At 38.1% G+C, this 24,247-nt stretch overlaps 1 protein-coding gene across 4 annotated transcripts in view; it reads right to left on the bottom strand.

Moving 5' to 3' along the window:
* The window catches only part of ap2a1 (adaptor related protein complex 2 subunit alpha 1), a 31,476-nt gene that overhangs the window by 2,944 nt on the left and 4,285 nt on the right, over positions 1 to 24,247 (bottom strand). For 2 of the 4 annotated variants that reach the window (XM_044099015.1, XM_044099014.1), the window contains exons 4-22: positions 21,944 to 22,137; positions 18,784 to 18,913; positions 18,590 to 18,691; positions 16,218 to 16,477; positions 15,764 to 15,932; positions 15,532 to 15,669; positions 14,641 to 14,823; positions 13,561 to 13,658; positions 13,249 to 13,480; positions 12,978 to 13,166; positions 12,753 to 12,907; positions 9,380 to 9,442; positions 6,786 to 6,848; positions 6,000 to 6,082; positions 4,902 to 4,991; positions 4,480 to 4,603; positions 3,240 to 3,356; positions 492 to 561; positions 251 to 385 (exon numbers count right to left, since the gene is read on the bottom strand). In XM_044099015.1, coding sequence (XP_043954950.1) covers positions 251 to 385; positions 492 to 561; positions 3,240 to 3,356; positions 4,480 to 4,603; positions 4,902 to 4,991; positions 6,000 to 6,082; positions 6,786 to 6,848; positions 9,380 to 9,442; positions 12,753 to 12,907; positions 12,978 to 13,166; positions 13,249 to 13,480; positions 13,561 to 13,658; positions 14,641 to 14,823; positions 15,532 to 15,669; positions 15,764 to 15,932; positions 16,218 to 16,477; positions 18,590 to 18,691; positions 18,784 to 18,913; positions 21,944 to 22,137 — 2,595 coding nt within the window. The remainder of the gene's footprint in view (positions 1 to 250; positions 386 to 491; positions 562 to 3,239; positions 3,357 to 4,479; positions 4,604 to 4,901; positions 4,992 to 5,999; positions 6,083 to 6,785; positions 6,849 to 9,379; positions 9,443 to 12,752; positions 12,908 to 12,977; positions 13,167 to 13,248; positions 13,481 to 13,560; positions 13,659 to 14,640; positions 14,824 to 15,531; positions 15,670 to 15,763; positions 15,933 to 16,217; positions 16,478 to 18,589; positions 18,692 to 18,783; positions 18,914 to 21,943; positions 22,138 to 24,247) is intronic. The other 2 variants (XM_044099016.1, XM_044099017.1) reach the window with 2 other exon arrangements.

Genomic DNA, 24,247 nt, shown 5'->3' with positions numbered 1-24,247 from the left:
TTACAAAAAGTGTAGAGAGGTCCATTGACCAATATATTGGATGTGTTGATGTTGCTGGTGGGAGGTCGTTTGACCTTTTTGTTGGCAGGTCAACTGATTAGTCTGGAACTGCTGCCAGGGGGCACAAAAAGATCCTAATCCTCATTTTGGACCCCAGTGTCCTACTGTGAGCATAACAGAGCAGTGATATGAAAGAGAAGCATGAGATTCCAAGGTTACCAAGGGACTGTGACATTCTGGATGCTCATACCTGAGCCTGAGCGTTTGGCTCCAGTCTTAGCAGACAGCCGACCTGCTGGCTCTTGGTCTGGATGACTCCAGCACAAACATAGTTCTCAGGGTTGGGGTCAACGTTGTCCAATAAGGCCATTCCTAAACCCAGCAGCTGTGAGCAAACAGAGCAGTAACATTAACACACAAGGCATGATTTAGATGACTCCTAAAGAAAAGGAGGTTTCTACACCATCTGAAACCCTTCTATCAAACCCTACCTTTGCTTTGATTACTTCGGTATCCATGCTGTGGTTGGCCTTGAATATCTTTTGTGCTTCCTGTTGAGGCCTAAAGAGAGACAACCATTTAAAAAAAAAAAAAACATTTAATAATCACATTTTATTTCTATGTCATATTTCCGCAACAAGGCACATCAAAGTGTTCTACATTGTTTAAACAGTCAGACACTCAATTGTGAAAACTAGTAGCAGACATTGCATTTTGGCAAATGCAATATTTAAAATCATCAACACATCCAATATATTGGTCAATGGACCTTACCAAGCTCTGCCCACAACCGACTCACGTGACCGCAAGTCTCACAGCGAGTTGTTTCTATGTAGACATGACTCCATTAGTGCATCATTTCTACCGGATTTTCACAATATATCAACTACTGCAATGGACAGAGGAACTAACACGTTCATGTCATCATGTGGGAGGAAGTTACTGGTTTCTCAGTCACAAGCTGGTTGCAAACCTGAGGCCAGCAGGTGTCAGCCAGTTATGGTAGATCTGAAAATTGGTTTGATGATCACAATAGGAGAAGCTACAGACTGATAGGAGGAACCAAAGAGATCTGTAAATGTAAAGGCAAATCTTCTGAAGTTGGGATATAATTAATTTAATTTCACATAATTATCGCGGTAGAAGCCATTTGTTTGCTAAAATTTTATGAAATATATTTGTTCCATTTGATGTTTGTTGTGAATGACATATACTCACAAAGGAACAAGGTAATTAGTCCAACTAGGAACTACAGCGGCAGTAATGCATCAAAGGTAAACAAAGATAAAATAACCCGAACAGATGATCAACTCAAAACCACTCCTACCTTTTTACGCTCTCTCTTTGTAATTTAAGCACACCTGTTACCGTGGCAACCGCCTGCACCCCGCAAGACGAGCAAAGATTACGTTAAAAACATAACATTCAGTCCATTAAAATATTAAGTTTCCAGGCTTGATATTTATTTCTCGATTATTAATCCTCCCTGAACACAGCGAAGGTTAATTGACTAGCTGTACTTGGTGCTAGAGTGGCTAACACGAGAAACAGTTTAGTCCAAAGCCTTTTCTGCTAAAATAAAAATCTTTAGTGCATGTCAGATACAATACACATTGCATATTGATCTGTTTAGCTAACGTAAGACTGTGTAGCAGACAGGGTTCAATGTGTAGAAGTTGTATCAGTACTGCTATTATATTGTACTTAGCTAACGGGAAGCGTGTGCTTGTGAGACGGCCATGCACGTGACCATGTAGAATGGGCATCAGCCAATGAAAAGCGGCCCCTGTGGCAAGGTCCAGGTTCCATTAATTATGGTTCAAATCTAATTAGTTCACCTTAATTAAAATATGCAATTGCATCAAAAAAACTTAAAGAAAAGTAAGGAAACCTCTTATTTTTATTAAGCAGTACTCAATCAAGTACAGCTTACAAAAAATAACTAAGTTCATGTAACTTAAATAAAAAAAAAAACAGTTTTCTTGACTGAGGCCTCCATATAGGAGTTTTGTTTTATCCCTGTCCCACCGTAGCAGACCTCAGTAATTCCTTCCCACTTGAAAGAATTATTGATTACATCAAATATTATACACGTATTCAAAAAATATTCAGTTTGATAAAGTAAAGATAAATTCCCTCTCACTCTTAGCCATCATTGACTTTTGCAGGTATCTCTTGTGCTTCAGATTTAGAGGAATACCAGAAACACAATACAAAGGTTCTGGCTGTGGACTTTTGCATGTAAAAAAAATAATAATAATAAAAAAATAAAGAAATCAATCAATTATGTTAATGGCTACCCTCAGCCCACCTACCCCCCCAAAAATAAACAAAACATTAAGTTAGTTGGCTGTAGCCAAGCTTCAGATAAAATGATAGATGGAGACTCCTGATGTTCTGTTATGTAAATGTGCTCTTATTCATAGAAACGCCAGAATTATCTCTTTATCCTGAGTTAAATGAGATAAATCATTGGCTCTAGAAAAGAGGAACAAAAATAAAAACATAATTTGTACTTGGATGGATGCAGTGTTGAGCATCCAAGTACTTGAAAAAATGCACAATTATCAAAGACTTACTTTTTCTGTATTAATACAACTCACATAGGATGAGTTTGAGAAACCTTTCAACTACAAATTCCAAGTAACTTACTCAAAGTGAGTGTTAACAGTAATTTGATGAAAACTGATCAATTCAATTTAGCATTTACAGTGCATGTTTTTAGTCTTAGTTTAAAGGAACTCAGTGTTTCAGCTGTTTTTTGTGACATTTGTTCAGGATTTGCACAGAAGCTGAATGCTGCTTCTTCATGATTGGTTCTGGTTCTGAGGATGCAGAGCAGAAATAGAACTAGAAGATCTGAGTGGTCCAGAAAGTTGATACAACAGCAGTAGTTCTTTAAAGTACTTTGGTGCTAAGCCATTCAATAGTTTATAAAATAAAACAAGTATTTAAAAGTCTATTCTCTGAGTTACAAGGAGAAGGTGGAAAGAGCTAGGGTGATGTTCTCCATCTTCCTGGTTTTAGAGAGAATGCCAGCAGCAACATTCTGGATCATTTGCAGTTGGTGGATATTTTTAGGCAGATAATGAGAATCAAACAGCAGAAAAACTTTGCAAAAGCAGTGATTGTACTTAATAGAGGTAAAGCTGAACTGTAAACCACAGATTGATTCAGGCCAATAGCCAACATGACAGGAGAGCCTGGGGAAGTGAGTCACACCCATCATACACACTCACTGGCTGAGCTGTTTCCAGCGCTGGAAGAAGTCTTGAGAGGCCATCTCAGTTGGCTGGAAGAACTTATTGATGGTGACCGGCAGTTTGAGAGTCAGGTTCTGCAGAGCTCCTCCATATCTGACAGTAGAAATAACAACCCCCATAAGTTTGAAACATCATAGATGTGCTGGATAAAAAGAAAGAAAAACCAAGAGCTTCTTTAAGCAATGTCAAATCTTAATTTTTCTGAGATGTCTCGTCCATGCTAGTTAACAACGTCTACTTCCTGTTTATTATGGCCATGCATAGCATCAACAACTGACAAAATTATGCCCTGTGTAGCCTGGTTGATTCACTCCAACCCAGTAGATGGAAAAAAGGTTATTCCTACGATTCCCATAGAGCTGTGCAACCAGAACTAATGTGCCAAGGTTTAAACTCCTACCTTGTATCTCCAAAGAAACATAATTCCTCACAGGAAATTGATGTAAATATCCATACAAGTGAGCGTGTGACCAGTTTGAGTGAAAAGAGGAGTGGGTGATCCACGTTGAGATAAACTTCATTAAGCAGCGGCAGCGTGAGACGCAACGTGCAGAGTCATCAGTCTGCTCTCCGCCTTTAAACGCATAAACCTATATTTTAGGAATAAATCTGCTCCGCCAGTGAAACGCTCAGCGCAACAGAGATGCTTCCAGTCCAGCTTAAGTTTTTTTTTTTTTTTTAATTAAGCAATTTAAAAAAATATATATTTTCCTAAAAACATAAACAAGTAACGCTTAGCCAGGCGGGGGTCCTAGTAAAGCCTGGCAGGCCACCAGGTTTATAATACACTGGGGGAAACCCTGAAGTTGGTTGCAGATGAAAGTTGGTTGCTCATGTCGGACATTTATGTAAAAAAGTAAATCAAAATTTTTGTTTTCACAGATTTCAATTTTGAGGTCAGCAATAGTTCCACCCATCTTCTTCTGCTTATCTGGCGTCAGGTTGCGGGGGTAGCAGCCTCAGAAGGGAGGCCCAGACTTCCCTCTCCCCAGCCACTTCTTTTGGTCATGTCGGACATTTATGTATAAAAGTAAATCTAAATCTTTGTTTTCACAGATTTCAATTTTGAGATCAGCAATAGCGGTATTCACAAGTCATTTAATGACTAAAGAGTAACAGTTTTATCTTTCTCAATTTTTCAGCTTCTACACCTAAACCAAACTGTGACTGTCAATATACCAGTTTCCTAGCTAGTGGAAAAGAAGTCAAAGCCTACCTGAACTTGATGTTGAGAAGTGGAGCATCAGAGAAGTCTGTCAGGCACTCAATGTTCAGGACCTGCTGGATTTGTGCTCCACCCTCCACTAGTGGTTCCACTGGTTTGCTCTGAACGTTGAGCTGTAGCCAGTTGTCAAGGACTTGCAACTACACACTTGAGTCAGCCTGCTGTTAATGTCCCGACATGGAGAAGAATGATAGCTACACATTTGAGGAGCATAACTGGCATTTTTATCTGTGTGTTTGTAAAAAGAGGGTGATCCAGTTTCAACTGGATGCTCTTCTTCAGATTTCTTCTTCTCCAAAAACTTTGACAAAGAATGGACAGAGTTTAGATCATCTAATAGATGTAATTAATTGTGCTAATTAATGTCAAGCATTTAAAGGTTTGTGTATTCTGGTAACCTATTCCAAGGATATGAGTCTGAAGCTCTCCAGGACAGTTCACTGTGGTGGTAAAGCTGGCGAACTGTACTGATGTCTTGTTGCCATAGAACAAATACATTCTCCCTGAAGAAGGAGAACACATTCACTGTTAACATGGAGAGGGAACAAAAAGATTCAAACTCAGCAGGCAAAGTCTCACACACTAACTGAGCCAAACATTCATAGGAATCCTTGCCAAGATTTAAATTTTCTGCAGTATGTAGACTAGGGGTTGCATGACTTCATATTTTTTAAAGTTGACTGCAACATGATAAAAGTCGAGTCAACATTGACTAATTGCACTGACGTCAGGAATACTTCACGGCAACTTACAGGATTTACTAGCAAAATTAACAGAAAATATTAATAAAAAAGTTTAGAATGAGTCTTTTATACAGAATTAAAAGAACAAGAATCAGAACATTATTTGAGACTTCTTTGTCAGCAGCGGAGCAGAAAGGGTCCCAAAAATTGAACAAAGTTGGGTTTGACTTTGTTTTTGTCCCTCGAACTGATGATACTAATGATCGCATATCCTCCTTTTGGATAGCTGCACATATAAGAGCCAAATTATTATATTGACCACGATTGTGCTTTTGGAACATCATAAACCAAGCTTATTATGAACACGTTCCGTTTGACTGCAGTTAACCACAAACTGCTTTACAGCTGGTGGTTCCTTGTTGTACCATGATCCTGTGATGGCTTTTCTAGTTGGAGTCAGATAGATGTAGGCCTTGGGACCTCCTCTTTCCAATCTTCTTTCTTTGGTAAGTTTTTAAAAATCAACTCCCTTGTGACCAACTGCCTTCAGAACACAAAAATAATGTTTATCTTTCTCTGCATTAGCACTGTTGGAACAACTGTATCAGACAAAGACTTTAGGCATTTTGATGCTGGATCAACAGATGTAAATGGGCTGCATTTATTTCCTGACCCCCCATCTGCGCAATGCGTGACGTCGGTACTGCATCATCGCGACCCGGCAATAGGGTTCCATTGATGTCAAGGTGACAGCGAAACAATCCACCCAATATGACGGAACATGTTAATGCACACAAAGCATCGCATATTGATGCAGAGTAAACTCACCTAGGTTCTGTCTGTACTCTGACTTGATGCCAATCTGCAGAAGTTGATTTTCGAACAGAACCCCATTGTTCTTGCAGACAAACCTGGAGGGAGACAATTCATTTGTTAAAATGTACTTTAATTTTTACTTCACCAAGTGTTCTTATTGTATCCTGACATGGATGCTGTAATCTTTCAGACAGCAGTCCACCAGAGAAGGACTAACATACCTCCAGTTGTTATTTATCTGCACTAAACCAGAGGGCAAAAAAATATAAAAAAAAATTGAATAGAAGTAAATTAAAATGAAAATTATGAGAACTATTGTTTTACCTTAAAGGATTTGGATCAATTTCAAGTTGAATATGAAATTAAAACTGGACAGCAACAGATGAACAAGTAAGAGATATTAGGTGCAGCCCAAATGCCTGGTTCACATGGCAAGAATTTAAAATTGTAAATTTTCAAAACATGATTTTTTTTTTTAAAACTTTACAATAATAATAATAATTAAAAAAAAAAAAAAAAAAAAAAAAAACTTAGGATAAAATTAGGAAATATTCCTGGTGTGTACAACCAAACCTGTTGTAGCCAAGAACCATTCTGAAAATCAGGATGTTCTTAAAATTGTCAGAAAGAGAAAAGCTGGAAAACAATGGGCAAATCTTGCCAGGTGAACTGGGCATAATTGGAATTACAAGTGAAGTTGTGGTGGAATATTGGCAAACAAAGCATCCAAAAGAGGGGTTAGAACCCTGCCTAAAAGATGCTTACTGAACACTGCAAATGTACGGAAGACAACCTTACTTGTTAAGAAGCTCCTCTGCTTCAGATAAAGGAGGAGCAGGATCCTCAGAGGGAGGAGCAGAGCTGAGAGACCACAGGACAGCACAGGGATGAACAGGCAGCCCAGAGACGAGCAAACAGGATAATCCAAAAACAAGACGAAGAAGAGATGGGAGATCACAAAGCCATTGTTTTAACAGGACAGCAACAAAGAATCGAGAGGAGCCACAGGAGGGAAGTCAGAGGGACAAGGGAATAAAATGCAGAGGTTGTTAGTAAAAGCATTTTAACCCAAAATATGACATAATTAGACCCATTTAGTTAAACAGTTGTGCAACCCATTGGCATATACTCTACATGTGTCTGGTAAGTCTCACAAGCTTTACTGCTGTGCTGAAGCAAATTAAAAGAATAAAAGAAATAGATATTGTTTGCGTCACTAATTCTGCATTCTATATGCAGACGTCCCTCTACTGTGACAGTGTTCAAAGTTTCATGCCATGAACTGCGTTTTAAAAAGAATAAACATGCAGGTGTCTCCATATCTATTGCTGGATTTCAGTCAATTCATTCTTCTGTTTACTGTGTGATTGCCTGATTAGAGGATAAGAATGTTTTAGACTTGGTAGAAAAATGGGATTAATAAAGCAATGAAAACAGCTAATGCATAAATAAGCATGACGAATTAAATATTAAAAAGGTCCACCAATACGAGCCTTTTCAGTTTTGATGAGATGCAAATATTTAAAATGGCTAATACCTATAGCAGCTCTTTTTCTGCCCTTTTTAGTCTCATTCTTTGAGACTGCAAGGAATTTCACACTTTGAAATGCCTTGCTGCAGAAATGTGCTATACAAATAAAATTTGATTCTCAATTGTTTGTAACCCTCTTTCAGATGAAACATGGAGACTTCTATTCATGGAAACACCAGGATTATCTCTTAATCATGAGTCAGATGAGATAAATCACTGGCTCTAGAACAGAGAGAAAAAAAACATCATTTGTACTTGGATGGATGCAGTGTTGAGCAAAAGTACTTAAATGTACAATTATCAAAGACTTACTTTTTCTACATTATACAACTCAAGTAGAATGAGTTGGAGAAACCTTTCAACTACAAATTCTAAGTATCTTACTCAAAGTGAGTGTTAATAGTAATTTGATGAAAACTGATCCAAGTCATTTTACTATTTCCAGTTTCACTGATACAAACCAAAATAAAAACCCTGGGAGAAATGATTTGTCAGTTTGAGAGATGTTTCTACTTTGTAAACATAGTGCGTCTAGCAGCTGAACTTCTCTCCGATATGAATGACCTTTGTTAACTTCTAAAAAAAGCCCAGTAGCATTAAATTGTACTTTGACTCCACCGTGTTCACTATATCTTTCAAACAGGCTATATCTTCTTAATACATTAACCAATCTGCACCAGATTTTTTTTGTGCATCATCAGGGAGTACTGCTCAACACATCGGTGTGCAAGCTGCACAAGAGCATTGACCACGGTGAGTGGGTGGTGTTGCTGGAGCTCCAGCGGTCGCCATGGGGCTGGAGGGCCTCCAATGATGCTTGCAGCTTTAATTTTAATTGTACTCTTTAATATTTAGTTATATTTACAACTATATAGCATTTCGATGATAATATTCCCGTATTAAATATAATTACTCTGTAATATTTTACATTTTCTGTCAACTTAACGTCTTTTAACATGAAAACATGGTTGGCCACTGGTGGACTGTCTCCATGCCCCGACCACCGGGCTTAGCTAGTTTTCTGGAGGAAACCCCATAGTTGCCTTAAAAAAGTAACTTCATCTTTGATAACTCCCTGAAAACTTAAGCTTTGTTACTTTACTGATTACTTGATTTTAAAAGCAACTTTGTTAGATTACAAGTTATTTTATTAATTAGTTTCAGCAGCTGCCTACAACAGTTGGGGAACATGATGGAATGGATAATATTGGGTGTTTTCATATTTGCCATATTATGATTTATAATCTGAGAAAAATATCTTGTTGTACTAGCAGATTATTTCGCTTGTAACTAGTACTATTTCATCACAATCAAGAATTTCTTGACTTTGAACCAGCCCATATTTTCTACTGAAAAGAGACTTGTACATTAGCACACTTGAATTAAAACAAAACTAAGATATTTCCACTAGAAACTAGACCAATAAAACTTGGTGAGATTGTGTTTTTTACCATGCATAAATTTTCTCAATACTCCATACACTATCAACTTAGCTATTTTTAAATTTGAAGGAGAAAAAAAAAAGTAACAAAGACATATTGTTACATAATACTGTTTCTGTATACTGTTTGAGAGGGGAAAAAAGAAACTAAAACTTTGTGTAACTGATGTCCAAAATGTGTCGGATGGAAAGAAGTGCAACCAAAAATAATTAACCAAAGTTTTTTTTTTTTCATGACAGCTGATTATGGCAATGTTGCTGTTCAGAGGGAATAACCATCACCACGTCAGGTGTCTAAATAAAGCTAATGTGCTGTAAGGCTTGTCACTCAGTAAGACAGCATAATTATACACCCAACAATATGAATTGACTAGGTGCCACATTTGTATATTTTGATTAAGTCTACTACAGGGACCTTACTCTGAGTCACCAGAACCCTCCACCAAAAGAGGATCGGAGGTCTCAGGGGGTTGTTCCAGATCTCTGTCAGTATACAATCACGATAGAGGACAGGGAACAAACACACAGTCAAGTCAAAACACACACACACAAAGAGGGAAATAAGAGAAAGGGGAAGGAGAGAAAAAGACGAAAGACAGTCACATACAGAGCAAGATAAATCAACAAGTGTTACAGATCTGCCAACGCTGAAGTCTACATCAGTGATCAGTCTTCCGATCAGATTGTTAGAGAAAAGTTTCTCTTTTGTCCTAAGGTTTACCTTACAACACCTCAAGTTGGCAAAAAATAAAATGAGAGTCCTGACAGAGAACTTTACGTTGAAGGTATTTCAGTTTTCTGGTCAGTATAGGAGACTAGTATCATAGGTCTCTGAGTAAAGCCAACAGTGTCACACAACCAACACTACTTTTAAGACAGACAGAAGCTTTTATTTTACTTAATACTAATTTTCTGAATAAAGAACTGGTTGGTGACAAGAATCAGAATTTAAAGTAAACCGGCCCTGACCACCGGTCAGTCTGGCTGGATCTGGAAATGTTAACAGCCTCGGTGAGTGAAAAGGTTTATGATCCCAAAGGATTGCATATAGAGACTCATATATTCCTTTTGGTAATGCCAAATCAGTAATATAAGCTGACAAAGACTTTAAAATGTCAATTCAAGGTGGCGAATTGTTTTGACTGTTTTAAATTGCTTGTCAATTTGAAACAAAGACAAAATAATTTGGTTTTTGAATTATGTCTTTATATGTGCCTCAGATATAATTAATGATATCTCACAACAGAAAGGCAAAAACAAAATATCTTCAATGTTATTTATAATCCTTAAAGGAAATTGTAAATAAATCTGGCCAAAGCTTTAGAAAAATGAGAAACTGGAAATTGACAGTTCCATGCAGTTCCTGTGGCTCTAAAACATTAGAGCCACAGCTTGTGTTTAAGGGACTTTAGAGTGCAGCAGTATTTAGGCTGTTTGGATTTTAGCTTAAAACCTTCAGCTTATTTGACTTCAATCTAGAACCAGACTGCATAATAAGATGACTCCAAGACCACTGGAATGAGCAAGGTTCATGAAAATATTAGTAGTTCTGAAATGAAGGCCTGGAGGAAACCTGATTTGAAGTTTATTCTTTACTGACTTTTGGACTGATAATCTTCAGGTTGACAGGTCTGAATGAGACAAAGATAAACCAAAGACATACAGAGCCAATGGTCCCACAACACAACCAACACAAACACACTAATCTATAAACACCAACAGACCACAGCCATTTACAAGTGAAGGCAAAAAAAATTTGCATATTGTTACTTTTGTCACTCATTTCAGAAATACTGGAATTCATATTTACTTCATAGTAGGGGTTGCACCAACTAGTCGAATCTTTACTCTGCAATAACTTTTTATGGGGCAACACGACTAGTCACAATCGCATAATAAAACTGAATTTTCAAAAAAAAAAAAACTAAATAAATATATAAGACAGATGAACTAGGTGAGTTCATCAAACAGTTTGAATTGTTTAAAATGTAAATTTACCAAACGGGTACTGCAAACTCCAGCAAATGCTATACTGATCGGGGCGTTGCATGTCACAGTGGTAAGCACGACGCCCTGCATATAAAGGCTGTAAACCGGAACAGTCTAGAGTTCGACTCCCAGACTCTGTTCCCTTTGCCACGTCTCTCTCTCCTGCCCCTCTTCTCTCAGCCCCCTTCCTGTCAGATACTGTCAAAGAAAGGCCACTTCTTAAAAAAAATAAATGAATAAACTAATTAAAAAAAAAAAAACACTAGGGCAATACTGTGCGCCAATGCAGTATGATGTCAAGCTTTTAATCCATCCAACTGATCAGCATCACCCTGTGTGTTGAAGCTTCTAACCAGGCAGCTTCATGCTTTTATGAAAACACTATTTTACAAGATCTGGAAATGAAGTTCAGGATGCATTCTGAGGATCTGACAGAGGCCATCTGTGCAGCCATCTGTCTGCTCATCCTGCAAAGTCAGCGAGCCGCTGCTGAGTCAGCGGAATGTCCTGCTACGCTTTGGGGCAGGGGAGCAGCAGGTGGCTGCGCTGAATTTAATTGTAGTCAACTGCAATTATGAACGTGATGCGTTCATAATACATTTTGTTTATGATTAGCAATATGAGCATACCTGATCATCAGAACCAGCTGGTGATCAGAAAAAAAGTCAGTCTCTACTTTGTGCAGCTTTTCAGACCCCCTCTGCTCTGCTGCTGATGTCAGAGATAATGTTCTGATTCTTGTTCTTTTAATTCTGCATAACAAACTTAGGCTTAATATTATCTGGGTTTTTCTTTAATATGTGCTGTGAATTTACCAAACAAAGCCTGTAAGCTGCTGTCAAGTATTTTCGCTTACGTTTCTATTATGTCACTGCAGCTAGTCAACGTCAACTTTTAACGTGTTGTGGTCAACTTTAAAATAATATGTTGATCAACCCCTACTACATAGTGAAACATTTTAAGCTTTTTGTCATGCAATCTTAATGATTAAGACTTACAAATAATAAAAACCCAAAATTCAATCTCAGAAGATTTTGATTTTGCAAAAAAAGTTTAAGCATGTTCATTGAAAGTCAAGTGGAAGGAAAAATGTTACGGTGAAAATGTTGCATTAATGTTAGATGGGCCTAACCAGAACCCCATAGAAATGCTATGGAGAATGGTCAAGAGGAAAATGAGAGACACCAGAAGGAACAAAGCAAGTCACCTGAAAGCAGTTATGTGTAACTGGTAATAAATTTATAACAAAATATGCATAATTTAAGAGTTTGACTTTCTGAAATGACTGAATTTTTTTTTCTTTTTCCAGATACTCATTTTTGGAGCTGTACTTGTAGACTGGTCAACATCAACAGCACATGATGTGCTGTATATGTGATGGCCATTCAGGTCCAGTATGAGATCTGCTATTTATGAATGCTAAGGATAGGAGTGACAAAAAAACCCAAAAAAACACATTTGTTCATGTCTACTTGTAGTTATTTAGCTTTTCGAAAAAACTTTGCAATAGCCTTAGGGGGATTTTCCTTCAAGGAAGGAGTGCTGCTTGAAGAAACTTCACAGTGAAATCCTTTGAGTGGAAACAGATGTGCACCAGGTAATTCCCTCCTGACTGGAGGGAATTTTGCTTCTTTTTTGGTTACATTCTCAATAGTGCAGTTCTCTAAAGAAATTTAAATCTTTCAGACTAGCTCGTGACCAATCAGTCATTAAATGAATGACAAATAACTAGAGGTGCAGTCATTCATACTGGACTTTATCTGGATGATTCTGAACCTGCTGATGAACAGAGTAGGCTTTTCACCTGAGGAAGCCGTCATCGTTCACTGCACCAGAAGATGCAGTGGGTCCCGCCTCTGAAAAAACATCCACCAGTAGACTGCCTGCACCGGCTGGAGCGGTGCTAACTGGAGCCGCAGAACGAATCCCCAGCAAGTCGGCTGATGGAGATGGAGTAGACTGGAAAACATGGAGACTTGGAGTGCAATCTGACCAGGGATGGGGATGGTAGAAAACAAATGAAACTTACTGCATTAGAGGCAGCCATGACTGATTGGTCCGGTCCCCGTTCTCCTGCTCCATTCAACTCGCTGCTCTCTCTTTTGCTGTCTTCTAGCTCAGTGACAGAAACTGCTCCTGGCCCCTTCTTCTTCTTTAGCTTAGCAAGAATTGATGACTCCCTTTCAGGGAACGGAGGCATCTCTTCCAAAACAGTGGCCTGAGAGAAAGGAGACCAAAACCTTTGCAAGTGGAATTCTTTTACACAGCTAAGTCTGATCAAAGCGGGCGGTTGGCGCTACCAGGACATCCGTGCTGGCAATAGAAGAGAGCTTCAAATACTCCACAGCTCGCTGCTGCAGTTCAACATCTGAGTTGCGGATCTGGCTATCGCAGCGCAACACCTCCTGGATGGTGGCCTTAGTTTCTGGGAACAGGTTAATAAACTTGATGTAAGCCGACAGAAGAAGGGCACGGGTCGGCACAGAGCACAGGTGGAACTTAGAGTGGAGAAGGTTGAACTGGACCAGGGGACTAGAGAAAAAAAAAATGACAAGGTAAACGTTAAGCCTCAAATATCAGATGTGTACAGAAAAGTACAAAATACAACATACCTGGACCGGGGATCTCCAGCAATCAGATTCCCAAATTCTCCCAGAATGTACCCTCCAACCTTCACCATATTCTCATGGCAGGCCGGGGCTTGCAGGGCCTGCAACAGAATTATCCCACTTTCATATATTTAAGCTAAAACTGAAGCATTTCAAGAGCTTTTTGGATAGCTTGGTTGTTTGAAAGTGAATGCAAGAGTCATTGGACAAGACATTATTAAATGTCTGATGAGCAAGTTGAGTTAAAATAAATAAAAAGGGGCGTGTGCGTCAGCGCAACCAGATCTGTGCAGCAGGAGATTTGACTTGATTGAATGTTTAAAACAAGTACAAAAAAAATTATCAAAGAAAAGATATAAAACAACATCAAAGTTCACCCCAGTGCCACAGATTGTGCATTTAGAAATCAGATCAGAGCTTGCACCCAGGAAACGCCGCCTGGTGCAAGAGGACGCCACCGAAAGGAAAGAAAGTTGCTCCCGGTCAGATAAGAACTTTACTTTTCTTTTTGGGGATATCACTCTTTTTTTTTCCCCTCATCTTTTTTGGGGGTTGGGGGAGTTGATGTTTTAGATTATTCTTTTGGATTAAAACAGAGAAATACTTCCAGGACTTTGTTTTTTGAGGATATGGAACTCCTTTGCGGACATTAATCTTTTTAAAAAAATAAAATAAAAAAAGAACGGAAAATTTTGGACATTTAATTATTTAGGTTTTTTTGCTGATATAAACAGTGATTTAAATCTAACCTATAATTATTTTTTTTTGAGATTTTTGGTTATTTATCAGAATAACTATTATTTCTTAGTATTGTGATTTTTTTGAATAAATCATTGTTGCTAAAAATCAACAAATTTCATATTGAGCGGTTGGATATTTACTTTATCAAATTAAATTAAACATTTTACCTGATTCCTGTGACACATCCCCCTTGAGTATATTATAAGTTCCACTTTAAATCAAGCTGAATTCTACAACCTGACTATATTAGACATGGAAAATTGGAGAAAAAAAAAAAATTGGCCACAAAACCTTAGTGCATCTGTAAAATATTGTTGTTGACAAATTATTTGGCAGAGGTACCTCAAAGACTGTCTTGGCGGCATAGCCTTGCACATCGTCTCGGTTGATCACAATCTGAATGACCCGGTACCAAACCTCTTCGCTGACATAGTCCCCGGCAATGCGGATGAGGTTAAGAATAGTGTCTACATACCAGGAGTAATCCACAGCGTACTTCTCTGCAAGGATGGCTACTTTCAGCACCTATATGGAAACAGTACAAGTCTGTCAATGTTTGGACAATTCCACTCACTGTTGGCAACAATGTTGTCAACATTTTATGTGACGCCGTCCACTTAGTTGTTTCCGTACTATAATTGAATTGTTCCAATTGCTTGTGATTTCAACCAATCTACACTCTCTGCATCAACAGTTTTTCAGCTACTCTTGATGCAGTATTAAACTGCATCAAGAGTATTAAACAAATCCAAATATTGGACTTGCTTAATAAAATTATGAGGGATTCGTATATCTCCAAAGCAAAAACTTCTCTTGGCAAAGCAAATCTTAATCTTGCTTTCCTATGCTTGAAGTATAAACACAATGTTTAGAGGCAACCTGTAATTAGAACAAAAAAAAAAAAACTCAGGAAGGTCGTTGATTGGGTTGGTTATTCTTGGGGCTACAGACTGTTATGGCATTGATGCCATCTCCATGTGGCTGGCACAGACCAACAGAGTTTAAAAATGTTGCTATTCTGCCAAAATAAGTTACATAAAATGATCCCTCTATTGAAACCATTCACCTTTAATTACTTTCACTGATTACAGTAAATGGATGATGCACTGAAGAAAAAATGAACAATACTCATATATTCCCATTAGTGTTAGACACAAGGTGACTCAGAGTAGTTGGTGGCAATCTACTTAATCAATTCACAAATTCTTCAGGGCATCATTGTCTCACACGCACCATCTCTTCTCTGATGGAATAGTCCGCTGTCTCCAGGTAGCTCAGCATCTCTGCTACAATCTGCTTAGCGTTGCTGCGATCACACATAGCATAAAGCAGATCAGCCGCCCGCTGTCGAACACTTACATCTCTTTCAGTCTAAAAGAAAAAAATTGAAAATAAATTGAAGGTCACCAAGTGCATCTATTCTCCATTACAGATATGAATATAAGTGTTTTTTGTGAGGCTGCACCTTGAGTGCATTGATAACGGTCTCAATGTGAGTCTTGACAGCTTCGTGGGAGAACTCTGAGCTGGCCAGAGTACACATGCTTTCCAGAGCTAGATAACGTAGATTGGTCTCTCTGTGTTGCAGGAACTGGCCAAGTTGGTTGCAGGCTCGCACCAGAAGGTTTGGCTCACTGGCAAACAAAAAAAGATTGCTTCTCAAACAGCAAAGCTATAACAACAGATATTAGACATAAATTGTAATATCTTTATACTTGATGTGTGTGTGTGTGTGTGAGAAAGAGAGAGAGAGAAAGTGCACACACACACACACACACACAAAACAACATCATGTCACAAAGAAATAAAACTAAACTACAATGTAAAACCCAAAACTATTACAATCCTGACACCCATAAGCCAACTTTCTGCTACCTTAAATCTCTTGCCATGTGGCTGCAAAAAAAACAATAACTTACCTGTCATAGTGGATGATTAGTGATATAGCCTCAAACAAGATGGCGTTCTTGGCATTGGAATGCTGCACCTTCTTAGATTTGGGCGGCTCCTGAGCCTTATTCAAGATAGTCTCCAGACACTCTACCAGACGGCCTTTGACTGCACCATCTTCTGGTGGAGGGTAACACTGCAGTAATCGCAGCAGTTTGCAGGACAGCCAAGGGGCAGGTACAAAATAATAGGTATAATCCTGCAGATCAGTTGAGGCTGATGACACAATCTGTGGGCAAAAGAACCCCAAAAAAAAACTAAGTCTCTTATTAAAAAAAATAATTCTTTCAGAAATTGTTACTGGCATCTTTTAAGGCACAATGGCAGGAGATGATGGGCTATTAGCAAGTGCTCATGTGGGCCCTCTGTATTATAAAGAGGTTCAACTATAACATTCAATCAGGGATGAGTCAAACCAAGTGAGAAGAATAACTGTGTTCAAATGCAAAAAAAGAAATACAGTGATCCCTCGCCACTTCGCGGTTCACTTATCGCGGATTCGCTATTTCGCGGATTTTCATAATGCTTTTTTTTTTTTTTGGTGCATTGTGCTCTGCATTCTGATTCGCTAAAAACTCACTCCCGCTTCTTGTATCAAAACATGCTACAAATTGTGCTATCATTTTGTCGTCTCGTGCAGTTATATGTACGTACATAAAACAGCTTGGCAAATTTACATTAAGTTGGCCAAATTATCTTGTAATTTCGAAGAAGAGAACACTGCAGAGCGCAGTCAGGATGCAGCGGCCCAGTCTGAAGAGCAGTGAAACGGCCTACACGTGAGTCACTGTATTTGTATACAGTACATGTAATAGTTGCTAATTGTAAAAAAAAAAAGTTTTCTATTTCGCGGATTTCACTTATCGCGGGTCATTTTCGGAACGTAACCCCCGCGATAAACGAGGGATTACTGTATAATACAAGGTCTTGCAACATTCAGGCTGCCCCTCAGGGAGGTATGACCAATTCAGAAAAGAGTTTGCCTTTTTACTACAGAAGACCAAAAAGCCTCTGCTCTAAAGCCATACAGAAGATGGAGGATGGCTTTACAAAACCATGAAAAACTGTCACAAAATGAACTTGAAACACTAAAATAATGTTTTATAATCTTACTCAACTACTGATAAAACGGTAAGCCTCTAGTAAAATTAGTTTGAACTGCAGAGTTTAAATTTCTAGTTTATTTAACAAGCAAAAAAAAAAAGGTAAGCTTCTTAAAAGATTCAAGGATAACACAGACAATGGGAGTGATTCCTACATTTATGAAACAATTATGGACAACAATATGGTGTAAAGTTGAAAGTACAACTAGAATGTTCCCTGAAGTTCAATGTGGTTGCCACACATAAACCATTACTTGAACACACAGAAATGTCTCTTAATTACATCCACAACAATTAGCAAACCCTACTAATTTCCAGCTTGCAACCCAAAAAAAAAAACTCTACTCAGGTTGTATGTCTCTTCTAGATCTAACCTCAGAGTTCTGACAAACGGAAAACAGCACAACTCTGCTATCAAGACTTCAGTAACTAACAACTTTTTATTGAGCGCTCCTTCTACAGTCACAAGCTATCTTTGTCGAAGTGGATAGAATGATATATCCCTCATTCAATAAAATGCTGGTAACACTGTTTGACAGGGTGTGCCTAAGCCTGACATGACACTGTCATAAACATGACATAACAGCTGCCATAAACATGAAGGAGTCCTCGTGGATGTTTATGACTTTTGTCATGAAGTGTCATTTGGTAAATAATGACCAAATGCAAAGCTGACACTTATAATGGTCTTTTAATGGACAAGACAACAGTTGTAAACATTCATAAAAACTCCTTCCTGTTCATGACCATTATGTTTATGACAGTGTCATGTCAGTCTTATCCACACCCCATCAAATAAAGAGTTTCCAAAATGTCTTTAAAGAAAAAATTAGTTGGTATTAAAATAATAAACATCTCTGAAAAATTAATTACCGTAAATAAATTTTGGCTGTGGAATATGAGTGAGTGATACGATCTTAACATTTGATCACAATATTTTATAGTAGCTACTATTTTGATAGAGATATAAATGATAATGTATTACATCTTTTAGGTAACACTATTCGTAGCGCCACATAGTGCTGTAGAAAATTATTATTTATTAATAAAATATTCGTACACCCATACAATTTTTTTACATTAATTGAAATGTATTGTGATAATGATAAATTAACATTCATATAACAAGGAATTTTCCATGATAAAGTAATACAGATCTGAACTTTCATCAGAAATAATGCTTGGAAATGAGCAGCATTTACAGAAATTAAAACCCAGTGTTTTGTTGCCACACTCACCCGGCTGAGTCGGGACACAGCCAAAGAAACACATGTCTTAAACTCATCTGGATTCTTCTGGCTCAAACAGGTGATGAGAGAGATTGCTGCTGTCACAACACCCTGCATCCACAACAAAGAGCTCACAAATTTAGAGACCAATTACCGTTTACCGTGTCAGCTCATTTTGATGCAACCTGCGTCTAAACTCTTACCATGTGTTGGTCGTTGAGCAGGTGCACCACACGTGATGTCCATTCACCCATTAACACCAAGTCAGGAGATGTCTTATAGAGGCGCAACAAACACAAGGCAGCCGACTGCTTAACACTGTCCATCGTGTCCCTGTGGTTCACAAATACAGAATACATAAATAAATCAGATAGATGAGTTTTCACAGTAGATCATTAGCTGAAGGAGGAATGGCTTATCCTGCTCTCCCTCGTCCTTTTTGATAACTTTGCCTGCATGTCATTTTAAAGTCACAGTTTTTAAAATTATACTTACATTGTCGACATCATAACTGGACGACTTCAAACCTAAGGACTGTTGAAGGCTTTACTTTTTAACTCTACTTTTTCCACTTCCAAGCTGAACCAGAGAGAGATACCTCTGGCCAACTCCGAGGACATTAGCAGTATAATACAAAGACTCCAATCGGCAGAAATGACGATTCACATTTTGCAGAGGAATACTGAGGTCAACCCAGGTTCAACTCCAGTAATGACTCAAAACAGCAACTAGCTCAGTATCACACAATGTCTGCAGTCAATAAAAATGAAGATTCAATGACTGAAGGTGAACTTTGAGGTAAACACTGCCTATGGAAATGAAACAAATCTTCCTCAAATCAACTGAGAAGTCGCACACCCCACTCCAAACAGCTCAACCTGAACTCTCTGGGAGCTAAACCAGAAAAAAAAAAAAAGAAAAGAAAGAAAAAAAAGTCTCACACTTCAAATCTGACGAGACGACCAACAGGGAAAACCTTTCATCTAGACAAATCAACGTGGCCACCTCTGAGCTCCACCAAAGAAAAATAAACAAGCAGAGGAAACCAAAACAACTCTGACTCCGCTTCCAAGGAAAAAGTGAGCAGCCCGAGCCTCAAATTCTGACTCAAGAATCCAGAGAAACCCCTACTAGTTTATAAATTCTTATTAAAGATGGGGAACCAATATGTAGTATACTTTTATTTTTCTCATGCTTTTCTTTTGTTTGTATCTAATGTAATTTACATAAAGCACTTTGAACTGCCTTGTTGCTGAAAATGTGCAATATAAATAAAATGACCTTACTTTACTTCTGAGGGAAACCTCACCTTCAAACATCAACAGGTTTGATGCAAGATCAGCACATCCACCTCCCAAAGTGAACAGCAAGAAAACAAAAAAAATGCCAAAAGTTGGAAATGAGGCAGTAAATGTAATGAGTTATTTTTGCAATGCCAAGAAGACGACAGTAACTTCCTTCCCCACAATGACAGTGTCCGATATACCATAGAAAATACTCTCTAGCCACTGATCAGCCAAATATTGACTCTAGTTGTACATATTGGTACTAATGATCTGGCAAAACAAAGACCAGAGATTCTGAAAAAGGACTTTACCACTCTACTGAACACTATTGGATATCTAAAAATGAAGCCATTTCTCAGTGGTCCAACTTTATCAACTCGATGGGGAGACAAAAATTACTACAGATTGCTAATCATAAACAAATGGCTGAAAATAGTGTGCTCTGCCAGCTCAGTGACCTTCTTTTCGTTTTCACCTCTTTGGAAGAGGCGGACACCATCTAAAAACATGGGATAAAGCTACTCACTGCAAACCCTTTTCATTTTATCAATAAGAACAATGTGATCACTGCTTCAGAAAAACAGCCTTAAGGACATCCGATTAGGATGCAACTCTCCACATGTCAGGAATAAATTATTCCAAAACAAACTGACAAAATGTCAACACCTCCTTCTCTCTGCCCAGCTCTCCAATTCCTTCATTGCAATCACAAAACACCTATGAAGAAATGTCTGGACATGAATTTCTCAAATTTATAGATGGAATGAATGAATATATACTGCTCGGTCTTCTCTTCTTAGTGCTCACATCTCAGCCTTTACTTTTTTTAAGCCACTCACTCAGAGGATCCACCACTCTGTGCTTCTAAGGCACACATGTCAGAGTCAAGGCCCGCGGGCCACATCCGGCCCGCGAGAAGATTTTTTACGGCCCCTGGGATGATCTTGATTTATTATTAGAACCGGCCCGCAGACCGCAGCAAGCCGGCACCCCGTCTGAAAAAAAATATCTTCCTTATTTGAACTGTAAGTAGTTCTTTAAATGTTCTGTGAGATGATGTACTTACCCATGTATCCATAACAACCGGAACTTTCAATATCCACCAAGTTATTGCCAAAATATACCGTCTATTAAACGAGTGCCCCCCAGATTAATTACACCCTCTGCAGCTGCAAAGTTACTGTATTAACCCGATACTTGCAAAAGTATCGGGTTAACCTGGAAAGTGCAACGTCTCCCCTTTCAGAAACCGTTGGAATTTTTCCACTTAGCGCTACGTGTGGCGGAATTACGGTACTGCAAATTTAGATGTGTCGCCGGTGACACGTCCGGTCTAGAAGGGTTATTAGCACAGCAGTCGTCAGCATAACTGTAAAATTAACTTTCAGATACCCATCAAAAATGGCAAAAAGGAAGGTGGACACTGAGAACCGGGGATTTCCTCAGCTCAGAGCCTTACCCCGAACATTGATGAACTTGTGGAAAAGATGGGACACCACCAAGTATCACCCTCAACCTCAAACAAGTGAACATTACTGTGCAATCACATATTTAGTTTTTACTCAGTTCAAGTTTAAAAGTTAAAGTTTAATATTTGTTTTCACTGCATGTTACTTCTCCTTGATGAAAGTGTTGTTTTTGATTAATAGATTTTTGCACTTTATTTTATTGTATTTCAATCCAATTATATTTTAAAAATATTTCAGTTGTGTCTGTTGAAAATTAAAGATTACTGAGAGAGCCATAAGAAAATATTGCTTTATTTATCTGATCATATTAGAATATATTTGTTAGGTTTTCAGTAGGTTCAATTAGGTTCACTAGACTATATGCGTCATTTAAAAAAATTTCAATGAACATTCGATCAGTCCGGCCCTCGGCTTGTAGCAAAATTTTTTATTTGGCCCTCCGTCCATTTGACTTTGACACCCCTGTTCTAAGGTATGAAACTGAGATCCAGACATTTTGTTCAATTCAATTTCACTTCACCACCCAAAAAAGTCGATTATACTATGACAACCAAAACGTTTCAGTTTATTTCAACTTCTTCCCATGTCCCACCCTTAACCAGACTCACCCAGCCACTAAGATGCGAGGGATCTCACTGGCAAAGGCCTCAGCCATCTCCCGGCTGCCCACGTTGGCGATGCAGTGAAGTGCCAGGCACATGAAGGTTGGATTACGGCTGGACAGGTCATTCTTGATGGCATTATTGATCAAACGAATCAGCTCACTGTTGCTGTTCACCAGCACTGAGATAAACAGATAGCCCTGGAGAGAGAGACAGATCAGATGACCATTCAATTTTAGGGTTGCAACTAACAATTATTTTAGTAAATTGATTATTCTGATAATTTTAAAAAATGTCAGATTTTTCATTTCACCAATTATGCATTTTTTATACAATATAACAAATTAAAAGTAATACACAAATGGTCATTTTCTGATTTAAAGGAACATAAATATCTCGTAGCAAAAAATGTGATTCAGTATTTATTTAGTGACTGTGAACCAGGTGAAGCTAAAGCTACCACTTGGATTTTGGTTAAATCGTATTTCCAGATAGGGTGTTTTTTGTTTTTTTAATCTTAAATGCAAAATGTAAATGCATTTTCTACCGTTTTGGCTTAATTACTGCTCCGACTGTGTTTAGTCTTTTAGCAAGCACACTTCTTCTTGAGTCTGTAAACCCAAGTTAATTAATTGATTACTAAATTAGTTGATTTAGTCCATGGGCCACCCTGAGATTTTTGGCCAATCTCAGGGTGGCAAAGTCTGTTCATATTTTTTTAAACAATACATGTCTCTAAACAATATTTTGATATGGTAGTCCTTCCAAAGTAGCCGAGTCATAGTTATCAGCTCATAAAGTTACCAGCCCCCCGCCCCATCGACAAATTGTGCTTTTTTTGAGACTTTTGTTATAAGTCCGATGGAAAAGGGCTAATGAGAGGTTCTGTATGTGAATGGGGAGGTATAAGAAGCAGTGTGTGCACGTTTGTTTTTTCATTCTCACATGAAAAATCTCAAATGTCATTTTTTCCTTCTCAAGTTCTGTGCAGTACCATTCTGTCATTCTGTTTAGGATTCTGCTCAGAGTGTGCATACTTTTAACGGTTTCAACCACAATGCAAAAAAAGAATCAGTATCTCTCCATGTTTAGACCAAGCATGAAGGAAAACTGGACCAACTCCTGTTAGCCACTGTACTAGCCTTCTTTATGCCTGCACAACAAGCATACTACCGCCACCTCCTGTATAAACGAAATCATTAAGTCGATAGCATTCAAAAAAATTAATTTTCCTCTGTACAATTGACACCATAATTAATTCACTACATTTCTTTTAACCTAATGGTAATACAGGAGGCGTTAACACATGTGTTAAGGTTAGGAGCGGAATGATCATGATTTAGCGGTGCTGCTAGCAGCTTGTCTATGAAGAATGAACAGCAATGAGGAACAGAGAAACTGTGCAGTTGCGGTCAGCTTTCTGACAGAGCTGCAGTTTAGAGCCTACAATGTAAGACACTGGAATTATAGAATATTAACTTGTGATGTGAATTTTCCTTTTTCCATTGGATTTAAAATAAATAAAGTTAATGTATGGCTGTTGGTTTACACCTTTTGACTGCACTGCCTAAATCCAAAAGATTGGACATAAAAAAAAAAAAATTAAGTGCCACAATGTAATTATATTTAAATACATGGAGAAATAATCAGCTGATCTGAGTCTTTATCATTATGTTTGGTCCAGCAGTAAATTTCAATAAAAGAATAAATAAAATATCTGGGTTTATTTCATAATTCATTTTAATATCATGCATTAAATAAAGTATAGCAAAATGAAAAAAATTTTAACTCTCAAAGAAACGCAGAACCGATAACTACGACTCGGTTACCATACCAAAATATTGTCTAGAGACGTGCATCATTTACAAAATACGGGCCGACTTTGCCACCCTAAGATGGACCAAAATCTAAGCGCTGTCTGGCCCATGGACTACAATGTAGGAATCATTGATACACTTGGTAATCATACATTTTATGAGTAAGCCCAATTTAGACAGAAGTATAAATACACTTTTACAAATTCATGTTAGGATACTTTTTTCTCCTACAGAAAATATTATGCAAATTGTAATCATACTTTTAAAGTAACTCATTTAATTGCTTATTTTCTTTAGTAGCAATTATACATTTTTGAGTTTTTATTAATAATAAAATAATACTTTATTGATCCCCAACGGGTTGGGAAATTTGCTTGTCCCACCATAACACACAACATTAAGTTAAAATAAAAAGATTAGTATTAAAGCCTGGCTGCGGCTACACAGAGCCAATCACAGCATTTCAGGGTCCCCAAAGTGGGTCCTGGAGGGC

Source organism: Gambusia affinis, linkage group LG19 (assembly GCF_019740435.1).
Source record: "Gambusia affinis linkage group LG19, SWU_Gaff_1.0, whole genome shotgun sequence".
Taxonomy (NCBI): domain Eukaryota; kingdom Metazoa; phylum Chordata; class Actinopteri; order Cyprinodontiformes; family Poeciliidae; genus Gambusia; species Gambusia affinis.
The sequence above is the reverse complement of the archived record's forward strand: the minus strand, read 5'-3'. Positions and strand labels throughout refer to the sequence as shown.